General features: G+C 43.2%; 2 protein-coding genes and 1 long non-coding RNA gene across 3 annotated transcripts in view; 2 read left to right on the top strand and 1 right to left on the bottom strand.

The window, feature by feature from the left end:
- The window catches only part of SLC15A1 (solute carrier family 15 member 1), a 30,086-nt gene extending 22,015 nt beyond the window's left edge, over window positions 1–8,071 (top strand). The window contains exons 16-21 of the mRNA XM_083735295.1: window positions 201–250; window positions 1,239–1,346; window positions 3,234–3,333; window positions 5,018–5,164; window positions 6,085–6,192; window positions 7,281–8,071. Coding sequence (XP_083591421.1) covers window positions 201–250; window positions 1,239–1,346; window positions 3,234–3,333; window positions 5,018–5,164; window positions 6,085–6,192; window positions 7,281–7,472 — 705 coding nt within the window. The 3' untranslated portion in view covers window positions 7,473–8,071. The remainder of the gene's footprint in view (window positions 1–200; window positions 251–1,238; window positions 1,347–3,233; window positions 3,334–5,017; window positions 5,165–6,084; window positions 6,193–7,280) is intronic.
- LOC310843043 lies at window positions 7,734–11,165 on the bottom strand. The gene is made up of 2 exons (XR_014563488.1): window positions 10,072–11,165; window positions 7,734–10,038 (listed from the first exon to the last, which is right to left on the bottom strand). It is a non-coding gene; the product is annotated as an uncharacterized lncRNA (long non-coding RNA).
- Window positions 11,166–11,869: 704 nt separating this feature from the next.
- The window catches only part of STK24 (serine/threonine kinase 24), a 40,983-nt gene continuing 29,690 nt past the window's right edge, over window positions 11,870–23,162 (top strand). Inside the window, exons 1-2 of the mRNA XM_083735324.1 lie at window positions 11,870–12,792; window positions 19,879–20,109. Coding sequence (XP_083591450.1) covers window positions 12,748–12,792; window positions 19,879–20,109 — 276 coding nt within the window. The 5' untranslated portion in view covers window positions 11,870–12,747. The remainder of the gene's footprint in view (window positions 12,793–19,878; window positions 20,110–23,162) is intronic.

Raw genomic sequence — 23,162 nt, 5'->3', positions numbered from 1 at the left:
CTTCACCCATATTTCAAAAGGGGACACAATCCACCCTTCTTTTCAGTTGCATAAGCATTTAATATGGGAGTATTGGTTCAAGTTGAACAAGAACTGTTTATGAATGCTGAATTATCATTTGTACAAAGCATTGCTTATAAATGAATGGCATTATAAAATAGCCATTAGACTCCTCTAACTCAAAATCTCTGTTCTCTCAGCTTGTGGATGGCCTCACAGAAAAACCAGAGCAAGGAAACAATGAGATCAGGTAATATATTCGTTTTTATGTTTTTTAGTTTTATTTTAGAAATTGACTTCTGTTCAAAGGGAAATGAGTCCTGTGTCATTTTTCCCACCTTAATCACTAGTAATTTTCAAAACATAGGGCTTTCTGCTGCAAGTTCCTCCGCTCTGCCCCACACGGCCAGTCCCCCTATTGCTGCCTACTTGTGGGTACAACTCGGTGTAATGATGTGTTGACTATCTCTAGGCCTAGTGTAGTGGGGCTGAACTTTTTGGCAGTATGCATGCATGGATTATTATGTTTCATTCTGAATGATGCTTCAACAACAATGGGATTTCATAAGATATAACAACTTCCTTTAACAAAAATTGGAGCAACTGAGAAACTGAGCTTTTCGGCTACATAAACATTTTTAAATCTTTCTTAACAAAGTTGTTCAGCAACATCTGGAGGGCCAAAGGTTCACCATTCTTGAGTTATCCATTACAGTGGTACCTTGGGTTACATACGCTTCAGGTTACATACGCTTCAGGTTGCAGACTCCGCTAACCCAGAAATAGTACCTCGGGTTAAGAACTTTGCTTCAGGATGAGAACAGAAATTGTGCTCAGGTGGTGCAGCAGCAGCAGGAGGCCCCATTAGCTAAAGTGGTGCTTCAGGTTAAGAACAGTTTCAGGTTAAGAACAGACCTCCAGAATGAATTAAGTACTTAACCTGAGGTACCACTGTATATAAATGAAATAAGAAATATGTCCTTTCATTTAAGTTACACAAACCTTCAATCTTGGCTGTCACAAATTCATATTACCTTTCATGGAGTCTCTGGACTCCAGAGTTTGTATTAATAGTTTGATACAAACGTCTGGGAATGCTTGCTAGGGCTTATAGAAGTTGGCCAAGGATGATGTGAGTTGTAGTTTAGCATCAACTTATGGGCCAAAAGTTCCCCACGTCAACAATAACTGATAAATTGTGCTGTTTAAAAACACTTCATTTAAATCATGTCTTAAAGGTTCATAAACAATATGGATTCAACTATTAATATCACTATGGATGGAGTTACCTTTGGATTTGTGGATTATTTTTCTGCCACAAACTACACGGCTTTCCAAAGAGGAGAGTAAGTATTACTGTTTGTTTGCCAGATTTTTTAAACCTGTCCTTCACCAGAAGGTCATGGGGTGAGTTACTACCATATAATGTATGCCATAATTTTCCATGTATAGGATGCCCCTGTGTATAAGACAACCCCTATTTTTTTGAACCCCTAATTAAGAAATCAGTATTTTTGAACTTTTGGGGGGATCTCAAAGTTGTTGAGCTACTTTGAGGTGATTGCCCTCAAAGTTATTGATCGCCCCACTGAAAACCGTGTTTATGATGACCCTCCATTCTTACTCAAAAAATTAAGAAAAAACCATTGTCTTATACACAGAAAAATACGGTACAAGTAAAAACTTTAGTTATAAAACAAATAATTGTCTTATTGCAATTATTTGTCTCAGTGCCAACATTCGTTTGATGAAGTGGGTTCTAGTCCATGTTAGCTTATGCTACAACAAATCTGAGTATCTTTAAGGAACTTGGAATACTCACAGGATGTGTGCTTCAATAGACCAGGGTATATTAGGCAGAAAATCTGTGACTGGATCTCTGAATCTGTTTATTTTTCACTGCAATAGAGCTATGAGGCCTGGAATTTGATTGATACACTGGTGATGGTGGAGATATTTTTAGTCCCTCTTGCGTGGTACTGTTTGCCTGTTCTAAATAGCCCCTTCAAACTGCTGTTAGTCTTGTGAGGGAGAAAATGTGCACACTTTTTGTATTAATTCGACGGCAGCCACCACAAAAAATACTGCTGCTGTCAGGGGCTTTTCCCTACCATGCCCTGGAACAAATGCAGAGTCCAAGGTAATTATGAGTAAATAAAATGTTGGCTGCCAGAAGACAAGTGGTGGTGGTGGTGGTGGGAGTCAGCTCGAAAAGAGAGAAGAAGATCCAAATGTGAGAAAACAGGTGCATGCTTGACCAATAAGCGTGGGTGAGTTTTGGAAGATTGCATTGGGGTTAGCAGGAGAGAAAGCTGTGTAAAGCAAATGCTCTTTTTCTAGACCAGCTGGATGGGACCCTCTGGCTTGTAGGTGGATTTTGGCCCACAAGGCCTCTCCCTTTCACCTGCCAAGGCCATATTCCCTAAACCACATCCACCTGATCCATACCTGAAGTCATATGTAATGTCAAGTTACAGATGTGACTAGATCGACTGCTTGCAGAAAGCAGGATTAAACTTGGTCAGTGACTCCCCTTTACCCTTGCAGGCCAGCTTTGACAGGGCCTGCCAATCATCGTCATGGTGTCGGATTATTGGCAGGTAGGTACTCCTACCCATCTGTCAAAGATGCAGATTTAGCCTGCCAAGCCGAAAAGGTTGTTCCCTCTTGTTCTAGAGACTCCTAGTTCCTGGTGAGAAATCATTAAGGAAACAGGCATTCATTGGGGTAGCTTTAACTTTTTAAATGCTATGGCAGGCGTAGGCAAACTAGGCCCTCCAGCTGTTTTGGGACTACAACTCCCATCATCCCTAGCTAACAGGACCAGTGGTCAGGGATGATGGGAGTCGTAGTCCCAAAACTGCTGGATGGCCGAGTTTGTCTATGCCTGTGCTATGGAATAATATAATTCATTCTGATCACTAGTAACGATGGTGCACTGGGAGAGTGGTCAGAAAAACTTCCTTAGACAATATCCTGCCACAGCAAGCTTTAGAACTGGGAGTAAGCAGTTAACCTGAAATGCACGTGGTTAATGATCGTAAGCTGAACAAATAATGCTCAGGCTGTTGCTCTTAATACTAGCAATTCTTCTTCTTCTTCTTCTTCTTCTTCTACTACTACTACTACTACTACTACTACTACTACTACTACTACTATAGCTTCATATAAGTGAATTAAATTGGGTAGGTTGTGATCAGACTTCATTTCCCCCCTCCCATCTTTCTTCCCAGAAAAGAAATCACTGTTACCATTCTCAGCGATCTTCGTAACTGCAGTGGCAAGTCTTTGACATTTGGGTATGGCAGCGCTTACACTATTGTAGTAGATGGGGTAAGTTGTTTTGCTTCTCTTTAAGGAATATTGAAACACCACTGGCAGTTGAATGAAAGTCTCTGGGTTAACAATGGTGCATGAATTATAATGGTGTTTTTATCTGACCATAAATATCAAGATTAGGGAGTCTGTGACCCTGCAGCTGCCATTATCCTTGACCATTCTCAATGCTGGCTAAGACTGATGGTAGTTGGAGTCCAACAGTATCCAGAGAGCCATAGGCTCACCAGTACCGATATATAACAAATATCACACCATAACCATACCAAAGTTACCAAAGCAAAATATACCGTATTTTTCGCTCCATTGGATGCACCGGACCATAGGGCGCACCGGATTATAGGAGGGGGAGAACAGGGAAATTTTTTTTCTTCTTGTTCTCCCCCTCTAAAACAAGGTGCGTTCAAGGTACATTCACCAGAGCTTGTGGGGCTGGCGGTGGGGGGAAGCGCTGCTTTCCCCCACCGCCAGCCTCAAAGATCCCTGAAGCCTTTGGAGCGCAGCGCCCCGCTGCCCTGGAGAGGCTGTGCGCGCAGCCGTCCCCAAGCGAGAGCAGCAAGACGGAGCCCTCCATCTCGCTGTTCTGGCTTGGGAACAGCCTTGCCAGCTTCTGCAGGACAGCGGGGTGAAGGGTGAAGGCACCCCGCTGCCCTGGAGAGCCTGTGCACGCAGCCATCCCCAAGCTAGAGCAGCGAGACGGAGCGCTCCGCAGTGCTCCGTCTTCCTGTTCTGGCTTTGGGCTTAGCGGCGCAGCCTGCATTCGCTCTATAGGACACACACACATTTCCCCTTAATTTTTGGAGGGGAAAATGTGAGTCCTATAGAACGAAAAATGCGGTATATGACTACAAGTATACTGCTGTTGTAAACACATGTAAAAGATTAGCACTGAACTGTTGGTATAGCTAATGATGGAAGTCACAGTAAATGTAAATAGGATCTGTTTAAACTTAAAATACACAAGGCACTTTATAATTCAGAGGCTTTTGGTTTCAAATTAAAATATACCTGGATGATCTGCTATCTATTGAAGATTTAGTTGCTATTTATCTGACTACAGACTATCTGACTTTTAGAAGACCTCTGAACGCAGCCCTGTATAGGGAAGTTTTTAATGTTTGATATCTTATTGTGTTTTGATTTGTTGGAAGCTGCCCAGAGTGGCTGGGGCAACTCAGTCAATTGGGATTATTATTATTATTATTATTATTATTATTTGTATATTCATAATAAACAACTCCCATACTTAATCCATAGTCATGTGCTCTTCTCTGCACATTGATCTCTTTATATGAACATGCTTTTCCATTCACTTTAGTGGAGACTATATCTCCCTTCAAGCATTCCCTTGTTTCTTCAATTGAAATGAATGGGGAGTCTTTGGTGACATGGAAGCTCTGTCAGTGTGCACAGTGGAGATTTTGTAGCCATCAGAATCTCTGGACGAGTGCACCTGAGATCATTGTGTTTCTCATTGTTGATTTGCTTATAATAATCTTTTTTAATGTGAACAACTTAAAGAAGAATGTTTCCTTTTATAAAGGGGTAGTCTTTTGCAGTTATTCATATTTTACATCTTCAGTGTCAGTTTACGCTGTGATTAAAGTTATTTTTAATTTGTGCTGCCTATTTAAAATGCAGGGCTTTTGTGTGGATTAATATAATTTGGTTTTCCTTTCAGTGCAACAGCAGTGAAGTACTCCTCAACTATGTTGAAGACATTCAACCCAACACAATCAGTATGGCCTGGCAAATTCCTCAGTATTTCATTATCACCTGCGCCGAAGTGGTCTTCTCAGTCACTGGACTATCGTTTTCATATGACCAGGTAGATGACTTTGCTTGAGAGATGTCTCAGTTGCAATGGTAGCTTTGAGATGTTATAACATAGAACTCATGCAGACTGTTCCCAAGGAAAGACCGGCAGTAGGGTTTGCAAGTGAGCTTGTAGAATCTGTGTGTGTCAGATGGATCCTAAGCCATCTGACACACATAGCATAGTTCTGTGAACTCAGATTTGTATTTTTCAATGGTGTTCTCATTATGAATATTTTTCTAGTCTGCACAGTATTTCCCATGTAGAGACTGATACAGTTCAGCCTTTCACAACCTGTGGGTCCCCAGATGTTGTTGAACTACAACTCCCATCACTCCTAGCTAGCAAGGCCAGAGCTCAGGGATGATGGGAGTTGTAGTCCAACATCATCTGGAGACCCGCAGGTTGAGAACCACTGATAGAGAATGTGATTCAGTAAAGCCAAGCTATGCGGTTTTTTTGTGACTAGGTGTGATCAAAAAAGAACAAAGAATTCTACTCTGTTCCAGAAGTAATTTCTTAGCTTGCAAACGATTACAAGCTACATCCAACCACCAGGAGGGCAAAACTAGATGGTGTATAGCAATCACAACAGGATTGTTAAAAACAATTAATAGAAAGCTCAACAGAGTGGGTGGACATTTTTTCCTCCATGGGAACTGGGATCCCATTGCAACCCCAGTAATTACCCCCCCCCCCCGCCACGTGTGGATGGCATTCGCCCTAATAAGAGCAAAAAACAAGTGTAGAGGTGATTTTAGTTGGAACCACAGTGGGGAAGGAAAGTGTTGCATCCTCTGCCTCCTGAGTTTTTTTTAATTGCTAAATATGCAATTGGCCCTTGAAAAGTCAATTTTGAATCATAAATATTTGATAGTGTACCTCAAAACAATGTGCAATTAAATGTGCAATTAAATAACTTGTTTCGGTAGGCTCCTGCAAACATGAAGTCTGTTTTGCAAGCTGGATGGCTGTTGACAGTGGCTGTGGGGAATATCATTGTTCTTATTATAGCCGGAGCTTCAAAAATTGAAGAACAGGTAAAGTAAACTTTGTCTTAACATCAGGGCTATAAGTTTTTATATCTAGATATACTGGTGAACACTATTGTATGGGCAGAACAGTCACTAAAACACAGCTCTGTTACTATGGCAGAGTTGTAGTTTCAGTAGAATACTGAGCATGCAAATATGTCAATATGATTCACAGCGAGAAATACAGATGGCTTTGAATACTTGATCTCTAATGTTAGTTTTACGTGTTGGAATCTTTGGTATAGGTTCCATGAAGTCAGCAGGGGTCCAGTACATTAACAACACAATCCTATGCATTCAGAAACAGGTCTTGCTGTATTCAATAAGGCTTGTGTGTTCATATGGGCTGCATATCTTGTATCCTGTATGGGTTGGGAGCAGGGATAAGTCACTGGAGAACCTTCACACTCAACATCTGGAACTTTAATTTTTGTACAAAAGCATATGGTTAGGTCGGAGAACTTCACAAAATCTGGTGATTCTGGATGGTAGCAACTGTGGAATGACTTGCAAATCTAAAGATGGAAGACTTCATTTAATGACTCAGAAGTTTTAAGTTTTTGCAGAGCACAATTTTGTAGCCCATGTACTAGCAGTAGTAATAATAATAGCATAGCCAAAGAAAGGTTCTGTTAAACCTATAGAAATGGAAATCTCAGTGAGGTTCTCTAGATACCAGAATTTCCGTGTTAAGTGCCATACACAATCCTACAAAAATTACCCCTGCTCCTTATCCACTGCCTTTGTGGAGTGCAAGGAAATTTGTTCCCCATCAGGCTGCAACCCCGCTTATCTGAGAGTAAGCCACATTCAATTCAACAGGACTTATTTCTGAGTAGACACAGTTAGGATTGCAATCTCAATTTTCCTGAACCATGTGCTACTTCCTAAAAGAGGCAAGCTAGGCAGTTTGGATTCCCAAGGGCACTTCATGTGACTGTGCTAATGTTTGAAGCAAGCCTTAAAATAATGTAATGACTTCTGCTAAAATGCTGTTCTTTGAATTAATGCATAAATGCTTATTCATTAGCAATAGCACGTTGTATATATAAATATATATAAATCTAAAACTTTTTTTTACTTTTATTTTACAGTGGGTAGAATACGTTCTGTTTGCAGCTTTACTTGTTGCAGTTACCCTTGTTTTTGCCATCATGGCCTATTTTTACACTTATGTGGATCCAGTTGAGGTTGAAGCTCAAATGGTAGAGGATGAAAAGAAGAGGGAAAAGGAACCGCCATCTTATGAAAATGGAAATGCACCCGTTTTACAGACTCAGATGTGAGCATATACTAAAGGCTGAATGAGAATATAAACTGTCATCGGGACAACTCTATCTCTAGTCCAAGACACATAGGTGCTGCCTTATCACTGGGCAGGGATGATTCGTGAACACCATCAAAACACACCCTCCCTCCCGAGGGCGAAGATTAAGAAATCTGTTCTCCTGTGAAGAAAATGAGGACCCCCCCTCAGTTCTTTCTCAGCAGATTTTGCACTTAAAAAGGGATCTGAACCTAATTACACCTGGCCACAATGAAAAGTATTATTTTTTTATACAGAACTGTTTTAATTTTATGTTGTAGCAGAAGGCAAGTGCTCCTGTCTCACAAAACATACAGGCTTTAGAGGCTCTTTGATATGCTGTCCTACAGATAATGATTGCTATTATACATATGTGGGGGATTTTAACTCCTGAGAGCACGTATCTGAGCCAGTTGAATGTTCATGACCCTGGTATTGCACTACACAACTCTTCCTTTGTTTTCTACCAGAGGACTGCCAAATCTAGCTTCAGGTGCCTACTGTGGTAGAGATGAACAAAGAGGAATTGCATTATAAAGAAGCAAAGGCAAACGAAATAAAACTGCGACTCCAAAAATGGTTTGGTTTTATTTTCTCAAAGGAAGAAGAGAGCTGGGCTTTCTGTTTCATTATTGTTGAGGATCAGGATAGTGCAGGAATTGGCAGCCTTTTGTAAATCCATGGCCCCACGACATCACCGCAACCAGGAACACACCATATTCATTACAATAAAATGCTACTTTAAGAGGGTGGAGGAGACTCTATAGAGGCACCAGGGAAAGCTCACAGCCTTCATTGGCCCTGCCTTGAGTGATTCTGCCTGCCTAAAACATGTCCGTGAACTCTGACAATGCTCCTTGTCTGGGTGGAAGATAGAGAGGAATGCATATACAACCTGGCCTGCTGCACAAAGGTAAATTACATTTGTTGCTTTGCCCACTTTTGCCTTTGTCCTTGCCCTCCACTCTCATGTGGCCTTTGGAAGATTGTCCAGAAGGGAATGTCACCTTTTTGCACTGCAAAGGTTTATTTACTCCTGGTCTGTATACAGTGCTATTTTTCTAGAAAAAAAGAGGTGCTGGAACTTGCCATAAACGCCTCCCTCGTTCTCTTAGAATGGCAATAGTGCCAACTGAGTTCTGGCAAGTCCCAGCTTAAAAAAAGGCCTGTCTGTATGACTTACATACCATCCCCCATCTTCAGACTATCTTATAAACCAAAAATAATTTATCAAAACAAGCAACAATCTAAAGAGATTTATTAAGGTATAACAGAGAGGGATTGGCAATTGATGGGCTATGGCGAGGCCTCCTTTTAGGGGTAACAGACCAGGGCTCTCTTCAGCCATATTACTGCAAATTCCAGGACGCATGGAGGTTAGGCTGGAGTAATTATACACTGCTGCTACCGGGACCGTAGGAGTTTCTTAAAAGTCGGAAGCATTGGTAGAAGGATTTTGGGAGATCCATGTATATGTGGGTGGAAGGATCAGATCAAGTAAAATAAATAATTAAATCATCCACTGGCCATCAACATATAAACCTAAAAGCCTATAAAACCCCTTCGCCCTCCACTTAGTTGCATAATAAATATGATATACAGTACATTTAGATACAAAGAGTGGAAGGGCGAGGGATCACCAGCGACATGGCAGGGAACTACACACCCGCAGTCCCCTTCCAGCACATTAGCTTGGCTTATATGAATCTATGAGCCATGGGTTCTGAATTTATGCTTTAAGGGTTATGCTGTATTATTAGGGACGCGGGTGGCCCTGTGGGTTAAACCACAGAGCCTAGGACTTGCTGATCAGAAGGTTGGCGGTTTGAATCCCCGTGACGGGGTGAGCTCCCATTGCTCGGTCCCTGCTCCTGCCAACCTAGCAGTTCGAAAGGATGTCAAAGTGCAAGTAGATAAATAGGTACCACTCCGGCGGGAAGGTAAACGGCGTTTCCATGCGCTGCTCTGGTTCGCCAGAAGCGGCTTAGTCATGCTGGCCACATGACCCGGAAGCTGTTTGCCGGTTCCCTCGGCCGATAAAGCGAAATGAGTGCTGCAACCCCAGAGTCGTCCACAACTGGACCTAATGGTCAGGGGTCCCTTTGCCTTTACCTTTATGCTGTATTATTATTATTTGTATACTGCCCTATATTCACAGGTCTCAGGGTGGTTACAACATAAAATCAAAATATGAAAACACAAAATACATAATAAAAACCCAAAAACATGATATAGTTGTGATCCCTTTAATAGGTTGGGTTTCTAATTGTACCCACCTATTGGTATCATCTAATGTGTGGGAAACAAAATGTCTAATTTGCTTTGCTTGGCAATACCTAGTTAAATCAGGAACCCCCCATTTCTCCCTCCCCCATTTTAAAGGTAAGCGCAGCAGCTTCCCACCTTTTCTAGATCATTTGCAAGCAAAAATAAAATAATTCAGATGCTGCTGCCAGCTCCAAAGCGGTTTAAAAGAAATTGAAATTGGTAAGCTCTGAATAAGAAAAGTTAGCTTAGGAGGAACAATAGTTTTAACCAATGCTAACCTTTCAGGAACCTTCAAAATCATTTCCCTCCACCTTTTTTTGTCGCAAGAGATCGGTTGTCAAATGGGTTTAAATTGGAAATACATGGATGTATGCCAGAAGAGGGAATTTCAGCAGGTGGGGCTTTTACATAACTATGAAAGTTGCAAGAGCCCTGCCCTCTTTGCCAACTGGCCACTCTATGTGAGGCATAAACACTACACATTCTTGAGCCGAATTATCTTGACAGCCTCCCTTGTGAAACCAGTGAGGTTGAGTGTGTTGCTGAAACCTCATCCAGCCCTCTTGGTGTCATTAAGCATCTGCAACCTCTTTGATTGTGTAAGTGTAGAGGTTGTAGGTGTGACGCTTTTATTGCATTAAAACAGAAACTTCTGATAATGGTTAATTGATCATCCCAAGAAAGGAATGTATGCAATTATAACCACATGAAGAGTTGTTAGGAAATTGATTGGCCGTCTTTGTTAATTAGCCCCACACAGAAGAACAGAATGGATAACCTGCTACCTGAGATCACATACCTTCCAACATTTCTCCGACGAAAACAGGGATGTCCTATTCCATAATAATAATTGTATTATTTATACCCCGCCCACCTGACTGGGTTGCCCCAGCTGCTCTGGGCAGCTTCCAACATATATATAACAACATATTAAACATTAAACACTTCCCTATACAGGGCTGCATTCAGATGTCTTCTAAAGGTTACTTATCATCTTGGCTCGGGGGTCACTTAACTCCATATCTTCCAACATTTCTCCAATGAAAATAGGGACGTCCTAAGGAAAAGCAAGGGACGCGGGTGGCGCTGTGGGTTAAACCACAGAGCCTAGGATTTGCTGATCAGAAGGTCGGCAGTTCAAATCCCCGCGACAGAGTGAGCTCCCGTTGCTTGGTTCCTGCTCCTGCCAACCTAGTAGTTCAAAAGCACGTCAAAGTGCAGGTAGATAAATAGGTACCGCACCGGCGGGAAGGTAAACGGCGTTTCCGTGTGCTGCTCTGGTTCGCCAGAAGCGGCTTAGTTATGCTGGCCACATGACTCGGAAGCTCCCTCGGCCAGTAAAGCGAGATGAGCGCAGCAACCCCAGAGTCGGTCACGACTGGACCTAATGGTCAGGGATCCCTTTACCTTTACCTTAAGGAAAAGTGGGACATTCTGGGATCAAATCAGAAACCTGGATGGCTTCTGAAAATCTGGGACTGTTCCTGGAAAACAGGGACACTGGGAGCGTCTGAGATTAGCATGACTACCGTTTCTTCTTTTCAATCTGTGCCTTTCTTTTTTCCTCTTTTGCCCTTGCACCAGAGCCTTTGAGCATGAAAGACACAGGACAGTTAACTGAAGTGTGCTTTTTGTAAGGCAGACTTGCAAGTAGCCTCTCGCTTAGCTGGCTTGGGCTGAGAGAGAAGGAAAACACACTCTTATACTAGAAAACCTGCACGACTTCTAAACCGCTTGCTGGATGAATACTGTAGTGGACCTAAAACAGCCATAACTGCGGCAGTCCATTTCCACACAGCAGAGCTGTAGAAGCCATGCACCTGCTCGCCGCAGATGCCTCCTGAATCGAATCTCAAGGTCAGCGCGTGCGAATTCCTGCACCGATTTCGCTCCCCAATTCGGGAAAATGGCCTGGGAAGGCGAGGGGGAGAAGAGGAGGAGGACGCGCGTCCTGCGCGCAGCTGCGCCCTCTTCCCCCTACCGCCCTCCTCCGGATCCTGGCAATCACCCCGTCAGCTGCGCCTGGCTCCGCCCACTTCCGAATGGCCCAGGGTCACACGAAAGGGAGGAGCGAAAGTGGAGTTGGGAAAACACACGATACAAATGGAGACATTTGTCATCAAGAGTTCGATTCGATTGGGACCTATATATTGGCATCCGTCCATCTGAGAAACAAGGGGGCCGATCTGAATAAAATATGGGGAGGGGGCGGGTAAGCCCCACCCCGCAAAATCGATCCCAAGACGACACACACAAAATTTGAATGGCAATGCCCATCAACTTTAAGGGCATATATTTTATTTGGGGGGCCGAAGGGACCTAAGCCCTATGATTGGAAGAGTGCGCCATCGGGGGCGAAGCCGAGCGCTGTGGTTGCAGAGGCTGATGCGGGCGAGACATACCTATATATGCATATAAATAGTGCACCTAAACATCGACAAGCGAGTTCGCTTTCCGAGTTTCCACATAACTCTTTTGGGGAGGAAGGGAGGGGCGCCCGCCTCGCCCGCCCCGTCGCCGCGCGCCAATAGGCCCGGCTGGGCTGCGCGAGGAGCGTGGCTCCTCCTCGTGGCCTCGTCCTTTCCCTTTACGGACCCGTGCGCGGAGGAGGAGGGTCAGGATTCGCTCCTCCTCCAGGTTCACCCCTTTCCCGAACCCGGCTGTGTTGTGCGCCTGCCCGCCCTCTTCGCTGCCTTGCGCGCGCGCACAGACGCACAGAGACCCGGGAGTCCTCCGCCCGCCCGCCCGCCCGCCCGCCCGTCCCTTCCGTAGTCGGCTGGTGGCTCGCCTAGCCCTGGTGGATCGGGGGCGCACGAGGGGAAAGGAGCAAGCGGGTGCTGGCTGGGGATGGGGCTGAGGTGAATCCTTGCGTTCCTGGAGCTGCTTCGAGAGAGAGGAGGAGGGAAGGAAGGCAAGAGAGGAGGAAAGGAGAGGGGCCCGCGCGCAGGAGGGGCGGTAGCAGCGCTGCCTCTGCCGCTTCCGTCATCATGGCTCACTCCCCGGTGCAGCAGCCTGGCCTGCCGGGCATGCAGGTGAGAAACCAGCCGCCGCCTCCGGGCTCTCCCCCCCGTCCTAACCCACCTCCCTGCATGGGCTTCAAACTGCAATCCAAGAGGCCCCCCCCAAAATGGGAACGCAGAGGGGGAGGTGGGTTTTTTTGAGGGGGGGCGGTCATTTACACACACACACACTTCCTCCTCCCCCCGGGCTAATTTAGTGGTATGCAGGGGTTTGTTTCATCCGGGGGGTGCTAACATTGGGTTGGGTGAGAGTGAGGCTGGGTGAACCTGGCTAACTTGTAAAGGAGCTGGAGGGAGCGTCTAAATGAGCAGTGGGGGGGGGGGTTGAGGGGACAGACTGCTAGAAATGCAGTCTCGAAAGGGACCTCGAGGGTCAGCTAGGCCGACCCCCTGCTGGGCAGGAATCTCTTGGTCCAACGTGGGGCTCGAACCCACGACCCTGAAATTTAAGAATCTCCTGCTCTGCTAACTATTCAGGCCGCCCCTTGCAAAGGGAGGGGGTTGGAGCCTTGCTCAAGGTACAATCCGGATAGTTTGCTGTTTTAAATAAAGGGGCAACCCTTAATTTGTTTTGGGTTCTGCTGTCACCTGGGAGCGGCTAGCAGTAATGCAGGTGTGTATCCTGTGGCCAAGATCTTTTAAAGGGCTCCCTTTAGAAACAACACCACCACCCCTCACAAAAAACCCATGTTCTGATCCACTACAGTTAAGGCACAATAGATGACCATGGCCATCACATCTGGGTAAGGGTCAGGTAGCATATGAGGTTTATAAAAAGGTACAAAGAGGTAACTTTTTGGCTGGTATGTGTGTGTGAGACAGAGAGTGAGTGAATGAGTGTGATTTAGCAAGTTTTACCTTAAGTTTTTCTCCCTTATTTTTTTGTTTGTTAGCAAAATCCATATATGGTCTCCTTGAAGTAATATTTGTTGTGCGGGGGGCGGGGGGACTTAATTGTAGAGTATTTAAAATACTAGCCGTTTCAGGAATTCTTTTCATGCTTTAAGGAAGGAGTACATCTTTGGCCTCATTTATTATTACCCGTGAGTTTTCCATCTCTCTGGAAAACTTCTTTGAAACTTGTTTTGCATCTGTAGTATCGTAGTATTTGCATTAAGTAGCATAAAATAACATCTCTTTGAGTGTGCGTGGCAAACAGGGAAAAATAACTCTGGTGTGAATTCAGATGTGCATTCCTATTTTGTATGTTGGGACGCGAGTCTGGTTTTCCAAAATCAAGAACGCTGCATTTTGATGGCCTGTGGATCCCAGGAAGTGGTGGCAGACATGTAGGCCTTCCTATTCTGGCCTGGTGTTGCTATGGCTTACCAAGGAGAAGTGGTGCGAGGGAAGAAGGCCCATGTTTCACCAGACCAAGGGATAAGTGACACAAGATGAGAGAACTTTCTTCTCAGCCAAACTGAGTAGCAGAACTAACCCAGACTGCAGCTTTCTGTTCTTTGCAGGCCGTAGTAGATCTGAATGGGTTGGCTGTGCCTTGGCTAGAAAGGGGGCCTGAGAGTTGAGCTGCCTTTTCTTCTGTAACTATGCCAAAAATGGGAAGGAGAAGCTGGGGAGAAGTGTGCTTCCTTGTTCTCTACTTGGAGACAAGCAGGTATATTTTATTGGGGCACAGCTGAGACTACAAGCCCATCATTATGAGGTAAAGTGTTGAGGCTGCATTACATATCATGCTTGAGGGTTTTTATGCAAACTTATTTCCCAGTACACTGGAGTTTCTGGATCTTGTGAGGCTCTGGAGCCAATCAGAAGCCGAAAACAGCAAGCAGGGTTAGGAACAGTGAGCTACTGCCCTCTAGAATGGAGGGAGGCTGCTTTTACAGGAAACTCTAGTACTGGTACTCGTGAGGGGCAGATATGAGCCTTTTTAAGCGACATGCTCAAAAATGACACGGCCCAGAGTTCTTTTAATTCCTGCTTGGCATTTCCTGGGCACAGGCACTTAGGAGTTAACAGGGGTGTAGTAAGTGACTGATAGCAAGAGAAAAACAAAGCTCTAGAACTATTGTGGACAGTCAGATTCCAGGGACAGGTGAGACCAATAGTGCTCATTTAGTAAATAGATTCCAGCACAGATGTGAGTTGTAGCTGTGATTGTTACTGCTTGCACTCAGGCCCCTCAAAGCAACTTGCACAGCAAAAATAAAAACGGAAGGGATTGAAATAATGTAAAAACAGCAATAAACAAAACCTTAAACACTCATTCCAGCACTGAATTTAAAAGGAACAAGTCCTACCCACACCACTTAAAGGATAAGTCCCACAAAGGCCACGGTGACTGCCTTGGCAATTACAAAACATAAACCTGGGTCTTCTAGGTGCCAGGGTTTTGCCTGGCACCTAGAAGCACAGCAATGACTCCTGGCATGCTTTGTTAGGGAGAGCCATTCTACAAGTGGAGCCATTGTGGAAAAGGACTGTTTTCATGTTGCCACCCTGCACACTTCCTGTGGAGAGTAAGCCCAAAGAAGGGCCTCAGGTGCAGGTTCTGGGTTGGTTCATGAGGAGAGAGGCATTCCTTGAGGTATGTGTTAGGCCGCTGGTCCCCTAGCATCTGTATACGAATGGAGATTGTACCTCGGGTTACAAACCCTTTGGGTTACAGACTCTGCTAACCCGGAAGTAGTACCTCGGTTTAAGAACTTTACCTCAGGATGAGAACAGAAATCGCGCTGCGGTGGCACAGCAGCTGCGGGAGGCCCCATTAGCTAAAGTGGTAGCTCAGATAAAGAATGGTTTCAGGTTAAGAATGGACCTCCAGAATGAATTAAGTTCGTAACCAGAAGTACCACTGTAGATTCTAGAAATAGAATCAGCTCTAAATGGCATTTGCCAGTGCATTTGTGTTTATATACGTGCATGCCTTGCACCTCTGGCCAAGCACAATTCAAAGTGTTGGTGCTGACCTTTAAAGCCCTAAACGGTTTGGCCCAGGATACCTGAAGGAGCGTCTCCACCCCCATCGTTCACTGAGATCCAGTGCCAAAGGCCTTCTGGCGGTTCCCTCATTGTGAGAAGTGAGGTTGCAGGGAACCAGGCAGAGGGCCTTCTCGGTAGTGTCGCCCGCCCTGTGGAATGCCCTCTCATCAGATGTCAAGGAAATCAACAACTATCTGACTTTCAGAAGTCATCTGAAGGCATCCCTGTTTAGGGAAGTCTTTAATGTTTGATGTATTACCTTGTTTTTAATTTTCTGTTGGGGGCTGCCCAGAGTGGCTGGGGAGGCCCAGCCAGATGGGCGCGTATTCGTAATTTATTATTATTATTATTATTATTATTATTATTATTATTGCAAGTCAGGTGGTCAAAAATGCAAGGGGTTTGAATACAGGGGACTAAAAGAAGCTGAGGAACAGCAGTTAATTCTCAAGTGTTTTCAAAACGGACAATAGATTTTGGAAGGGAGGAGACATTTTTTACAAGTTGGACTGGGCCTATAGAAATGATGTTTTGCCGAGCTGCTTCATAAATGGTGTGTTGCAAGGAGGGCAACATCTGTTTCAGAAAAGGTCTTGGAGGTTGTTGAGTAACAAGGGATTATTCATGACCAGCTACTGGGAACCACTGGAGAGAAGTCATTTGAAGCCCTGTAGGGTTGCTGACATCATGTGATCAGCTGGGTTAAAGGACATGGGGGATTAGGCAGGATATGGTTCCTCCTTTTGAAATCTGGTGAAGTTCTTGACTAAAACAGGTTAGACAAGAGTTGCAGGGGCCAGGTGCAAGAGAGTGGCCAAGATGCAACACTAGAATTTCCTGGTTAAACTCAGAGGCTCTGTTTTCTAGATTTGTGTTTTTTGAAACCCTATTTAGATCTGCAAAGCATACATTTCATAGTTCATGTGCTGGCACATTGTCATGGAAAGGGAACCGAAAATAGTGATAACTGTAGACAATATATAATCTAAGCACATTTCCCCTTAAATTAATCATCCTGTTTTGAATGGCAAAAGGAAATTAAGATAACAATATTTCCATAGGAACATTTTGATTATATCTGTTCCAATACAATTACAGTTTTTACTGTAACGAGTCTTAATCTTAGCATTTTCACTGCCCTCACAAATACTGTAAATTTCACCGAGTATTATGTATCTCTTTTCCAACCAATCCTCAGAAATGCCTCTTTCTACACTTGCTGCTATAATCGGATAACAATAATAATAATAATCTTGTTTGTGTTTTGCTTTTCTATATGTACTTTAGGTACTTTAGGTATTGAATTCACTGCTAGTTTTTGTTGGTTACCTGTTTGTCTTAACGCTAATTTATATTGTCAATTAGCCATATCCCTCTAGGGTTGGTAACGTTATTGAAACTATGAGTCTTGGAAATAAGTTAGCAAAAACTAGTTTTACACACACACACACACACACACACACACACACACACCATCTTGGTTTGACTGCTCTTTTTTGTAGTTGGGAAGAAACCCAAAAAGAACCCCAACTTTTAGAAAGTTTTTGGGCCTAGTTGCCTGGGAGTAATTCATATGCTCTGCTGGCTAATTATAAGCTTGAATAAAGCACACACAGTAAAGGATTACATTCTCATCAATTTTAATAGCTCTTTCGGTTAGTTCTGCGAATCTGGTTCTGTAGAGCTCTGCTGTAAAGCTGAAAATGTAAAACTTTATTGCTGTTCGTAATAGAAAACTTGCCTCCCCAGAGAAAGCACATATGCCCCCTTCTTATTAGCATGTTTGTGTGCAGCTCTGTTGCTCTTAGCTAGTTATTCTATAGTTAAACAGAAATGTTCAGTTTGGCATTTATATACATACTCTTATGGGAGCCACTTGTAAAAATGAGTGGGAATAGGAGGGGGGTGTATATAGAAACTTCACAGTCCCAGTCTTGTGGTACATTTACATTGCTGGGGGAGAGGGAACAGGCCTTGGGACTCCTCTTTGTGTGGTTAATGCTTATATTGTGGACTTGATGGACCCTTGTTATTTTTTGAACAGGATAAAAGATTGGTCCCAGGGTATGGTCTAAGAAGGCCTTTCCGAAAGTAGGCAGGCTTCGTTAGTGCCTAGTACACACACTTGAGTCCCATGATGTGGAATATAAATGTCCTAAAATGTCTGAGGGGACGCAGGTGGCGCTGTGGGTTAAAGCCTCAGCGCCTAGGACTTGCCGATCGAAAGGTCGGCGGTTCGAATCCCTGCGGCGGGGTGCGCTCCCGCTGCTCGGTCCCAGCGCCTGCCAACCTAGCAGTTCGAAAGCACCTCCGGGTGCAAGTAGATAAATAGGGACCGCTTACCAGCGGGAAGGTAAACGGCGTTTCCGTGTGCGGTTCTGGCTCGCCAGAGCAGCGATGTCACGCTGGCCACGTGACCCGGAAGTGTCTCCGGACAGCGCTGGCCCCTGGCCTCTTAAGTGAGATGGGCGCACAACCCCAGAGTCTGGCAAGACTGGCCCGTACGGGCAGGGGTACCTTTACCTTTACCTTTAAAATGTCTGAGGGCCTTCTGGCGGTTCCCTCACTGTGAGAAGCGACATTACAGGGAACCAGGTAGAGGGCCTTCTTGGTAGTGGCTCCTTCCCTGTGGAACACCCTCCATATCAAACAGATAACTTTTGTTCAGGGAAGTTTTTAATGGTTGATTTTTTTTTGGTGTTTTTAATATTTTGTTGGGAGCTGCCCAGAGTGGGTGGGGTAACCCGGTCAGATGGGTGGCTCATAATCATAATGCCTTTAGTCATATTCAGATTTGACACTTTTGGGAAAAAAATTCTCTGGCCATGTAATTTGTGTTTTAAAGCTAATCCTAGATGCTTCACCAACATTTTCTGTTACTGCTGAGTAGTAGTTTGCATGAAATTTAGAACAATGTTCCATTGACCTTCTAGGAAGAATTGAGTTCTTCTCAGAGACCGTAGTTTCGATAATGTGGCAGAGTTCAAATAAATTAATTAGTTAATTGCCCAGGGTAGTTGTGGTGTCTGCTACTAGTCAACTCTAAACACAAGCTATACATACCTTTGCTTGATCTCAATGCATCAACCCTCATCTCGCATGCTGCGATGCCTTGAGGTTAGTTTGGGCACCATGGAAGCCAGTCATTTGAAGGGGAAGGATCCAGATTGTGCTTGGGGCTTTGTTTCTCTGCATGCGTTATGGCCAAGCACATGTGGGCTTCTTAAATGTGCCTTGTAAACGTTGTCAGCCATTTCTATGCTTTTCTGTTATTAAAAGGTGGAATTGTATAAAGCTGCACAGCATGCATTCATGGAACAAAGTTCTTAGGATGCACACATGCATTGTATTACAACTGCAGCAACAATCCTATATGTGAGGCTATTTCAGCTTTCCTCAACTTGATAGCTAACATTCAGGGGTGGTGGAAGTTACATTAGCTGGGGTTGATGGGAGTTGCGGTCCAAATTATCTGGAGGACACTATATTGAGGAAGTATAGTGTATATTATGTAGTATGACAGCATACATTGGCAGTGTAAGCTAGACTCGGTCCCTAGTAACTTGGGGGATGGAATTATGAGTAAAATGGAACACCCTTTCTAACACCCTTGTCTTCCTAAGATCACCCTCCTTTCTGCCCTATTACTTTTTACCAGCATACATTTTACTTGCCCAAATCACCTTAATTTTTCAACCCCTCAACTGCAACAGCTCTATAAATTCCAAATTCTTAGGCGCAGATCGTCCTTTATCTTGTGGTTGGCATAGAACTTTGGTTTTCACAATGGAAATTTTGGGTTCATTTAGACATTGGGGTTCTGGCACTTCATTTAGGGATGACCCTGCTTTTGCTGGTAGATCACATGGGACTCAGTATCTAGGAAGGAGAATATTCCAAAATTGAAGTACGAAAACTTGTTTGCAAATAGTTTGAACATAGAATAGGCCTTCCCATGTTTGTTTGAAACGATTGTTATTAAAACTGTCAACCTAGAATATTTGTACTGATCTGAGATCTACAGTGTAAATTAAATTATTTGACGCCATAATCCTGTGTAAGCTACTGGGGAGCAAGTCTCACTTCTGAGTGGACATGCCTTTAAGAACTCAGAATCATAAAATCAAAGGTTTTTTTTTCTTTTCTGTATTTCTGTAGAATCTGAAAGCAGATCCAGAAGAGCTCTTTACAAAGCTGGAGAAGATCGGCAAAGGTTCATTTGGTGAAGTTTTTAAAGGAATTGACAATCAAAGTCAGAAAGTTGTTGCTATAAAAATTATTGATCTAGAAGAAGCTGAAGATGAAATAGAAGACATTCAACAAGAGATTACAGTGCTGAGTCAGTGCGACAGTCCATATGTTACCAAATACTATGGATCTTATTTAAAGGTGAGAGGCTTTATGTTGAAATGTCTTATTTAAAATATGCACATTTTACAAATCAATATATTTGTGAAATTACAGAATAGCAATTAGTGGAAGAAGCTTGTGTTGAGTACTAGAATAAATGGATTGTTTATCTTTTCCATAAGTTTTTTTTGGAAAGAGTTACATAGTGTCTCTTTATTTAGATATTGAAGTGTTATTAATTTATGTGCTGAATATAGATAAAGGTAAACTTTTTTTTTGTAAAATGGAACAATCCTGGAGGCTGTGTGTATGTGTGTTACGTATGATATTATACATAAACACTCTTTTTACCCCAAAGCTAAACTCCCGCCAAAGAGAGGGCACTGATTGCTTGATATCCTTGATGCCTCTACTCTAGTGTTTTGTTTAAATTTCTGAGGTTTTGAATTTCTGAGTTTTAAATTTATATTTAAATTAGGTATTTTGTATGTTGTTGCTGTTGTAAGCCACTTTGAGACTTGGAGGGTGAAAAGTGGGTTATAATTTTTAAAAAATATACGTTACCCAGGGTTGCCTGCATGGCACTGGAAGCCGGGCCAGCGAAATTCCATTTGCGCAATGGAGAATGCCTAGCTGCTTCTCCAATGGAGCTCCTCGTATCCCCTTGGCACCCCAAGCTTCAGGTCTTTGAACTCCCAGGAAGGCCTGGGATGTAATGACAAGAGAATTGGAGAAAATCACATGGAAGCAGCTTTTAGGCTCTGGAGTCTTGTCTGATTTCCACTCATGTATTTCAGTTAGAAAATATGTAAACATGGAAGTCTTAACTAGATTGCAGATACTAGTTGTCACCATTAATAATATAATTTAAAATCTGTTGCCCACCCTTCATTCTAGGGTCCCAGGTCAGGTTACAGCGATTCAAAACACAACCGTAAAAACAGTTTAAAGTAACTTAGAATCTCTTACTTTAAGTAAGTAAGGTGGATCCTAAAAATATACATTTCAGGTGTCAAAGGCCCAGATAAAATAAGTGCATCTTCAGCATTTCCTGTGTGGAGAGGGAATTCCACAATTTAGGGGCTACCACAGAGAATTCCCTTACCCAAACTGCCCTCACCTGGGTAGTGGCAGCGGAACTGCCAAGACATCCCCCTACCGCTGCTGATCTTAACACCTGAGTCTGTAGAGAAGGCCATGATCTCTCATATATTTGGGCCCTAAGTTATTTAGGGTTTTGAACACTAGTGTGAGCATCTTACTCACATTGGACCCAGAAATAAACTGGCAGCTAATGCAGCTGTTCCATGAGCTGCATATATGAGTTCTGAATGAAACCTGAGCTAGGAATCTGGCCACCCCATTTGGGACCAATTTAATATTTATTTCATACAGGTTACATACAGGTGCTTGTATTTGAATGTACAGAAATTGGTTCTCTTTGATGCTAGCAAACCAGAATGAGGAACTGTTTTTGGCAAGGTTTTCTTTTTGTGTTAGTGATGATGAGTACCTCACAATGATACAGCTTGGAGACATATTTACTCAGGCCTTCACACATGTGAAACTAGAATATGCCTGTGAAGTCTTTCAAAGCATAATGATGTGAAAATAGAGTGGCAATATGGTTGGATGGCATGCTCTTGTACTTTGTCTAACCTACTGCTGGCTCTTAGATAGTGGAACATCTAATAGTGAGTTGGTTTGATGTGTTGGGTGCCATGATGATGGAATATTAGAGCTGTATTCAACAGAAAACTGGCCGTTTTTATCAATCCCTTCTTCTTAGCTTTCCATAGAGTGATTAAAACCAATAGACTTTACTCAAATATGTGTTTCTTCTAAAAAGCCGAGCAAGTTCAAAAACAGGAAAATGAAATCTTTCTGAAAAAGGGAGAAGGCAGCTCTTGTATTGGAAAGAATGCAATAAAATTGTTTCCTTGTCCCGTATTTACTGCATTCTTATTCTATCTTTCATTAAACCGAAACCAAGAAGGCTTACAAATAATACACGGAGCTTAAAATCTCAATGGAAAATCCAATATTGGGGGGGGGGGGAGGGATGAAACAAAACATTTAACAAAACCACAGACTTCTGTAGAGTTAGCATCGTCTTTCCTTCCTCTGCAGTGTTTGAGTGGTTTCTACAACACTTCCCAGCTCAGTATAATAGATTGTGCTTATATCTCTTTTTCCATTTTAATCTGCTGAATGATCATTTGTCATGCCACTGTATGTTCTGTATTGGTGAGAATGCATAATATGCTATAGATCAGAAATGATTATCTTGATCGGTTTTCTATATCTCAAGTGAGTAAATGTCAGTGATATTCTTGATGGCCAAAACAAGAGAAAAAAACTACAATATCATGGTTGCGTTTTGTCTCGCCCCCCCCCCCCCCCAATCCCAAGGGCATTTTATTTAAACATTTAGGTTTACATTTCACATTAATTCCATGGCTTCTGGAAGCTTACACAAATATGTGTAATTTTATATTTTTAGAAAGGAAATGAAAGAAAGAAACACAACCCTTCTTTGAAAACATTCCAGAAAGAGGCCTCAGTGCAAATAGTAATTGTGATATAGATCTTCGTGGGAGGAGTGAGAGCACAAACTTCTAGTAGTTTATGGTCTTAATAAATCTCGGCTAATCCAGATTTAGCAGATCTGAACCTGCAGGGAGGTGTTAAATTGAGATTCCTTCATAAATCAGGGTGGCTCAGTTTTTCAGATCAAGTGGGCTGCAAGAGTACTTTGACCCAGAACCCTGGGGCCACACAGTGCCTTGGCAAGGTCAAAATTTGACAGTCCCCCCCAGCCCTCATTGTGCCTTCCCAAAGCAAGGTGTCCGGCTCTGGTAGGGTCCTAGAGCCCTCCTATCTCCTTAAAAACCAAACCAAACACATTTTTTATTGGTTTTTTAAAAATACAAATACAATAACCATTAAACACTTCTCCAGCAGTACATATAATGGTGTTTGTTTTACATACACTTTCAACATTCAAACATAGTACTTAACGTAACCCCTCCATGGAGAATATTGAGCAGTTGATATAGGAAAGGTCTTGATTTTTGGTCATTAACATAGTT

Source organism: Podarcis gaigeae (genome assembly GCF_964106915.1).
Source record: "Podarcis gaigeae genome assembly, chromosome: 4".
NCBI lineage: Eukaryota > Metazoa > Chordata > Lepidosauria > Squamata > Lacertidae > Podarcis > Podarcis gaigeae.
This window is presented reverse-complemented; position numbering and strand designations above follow the sequence as displayed.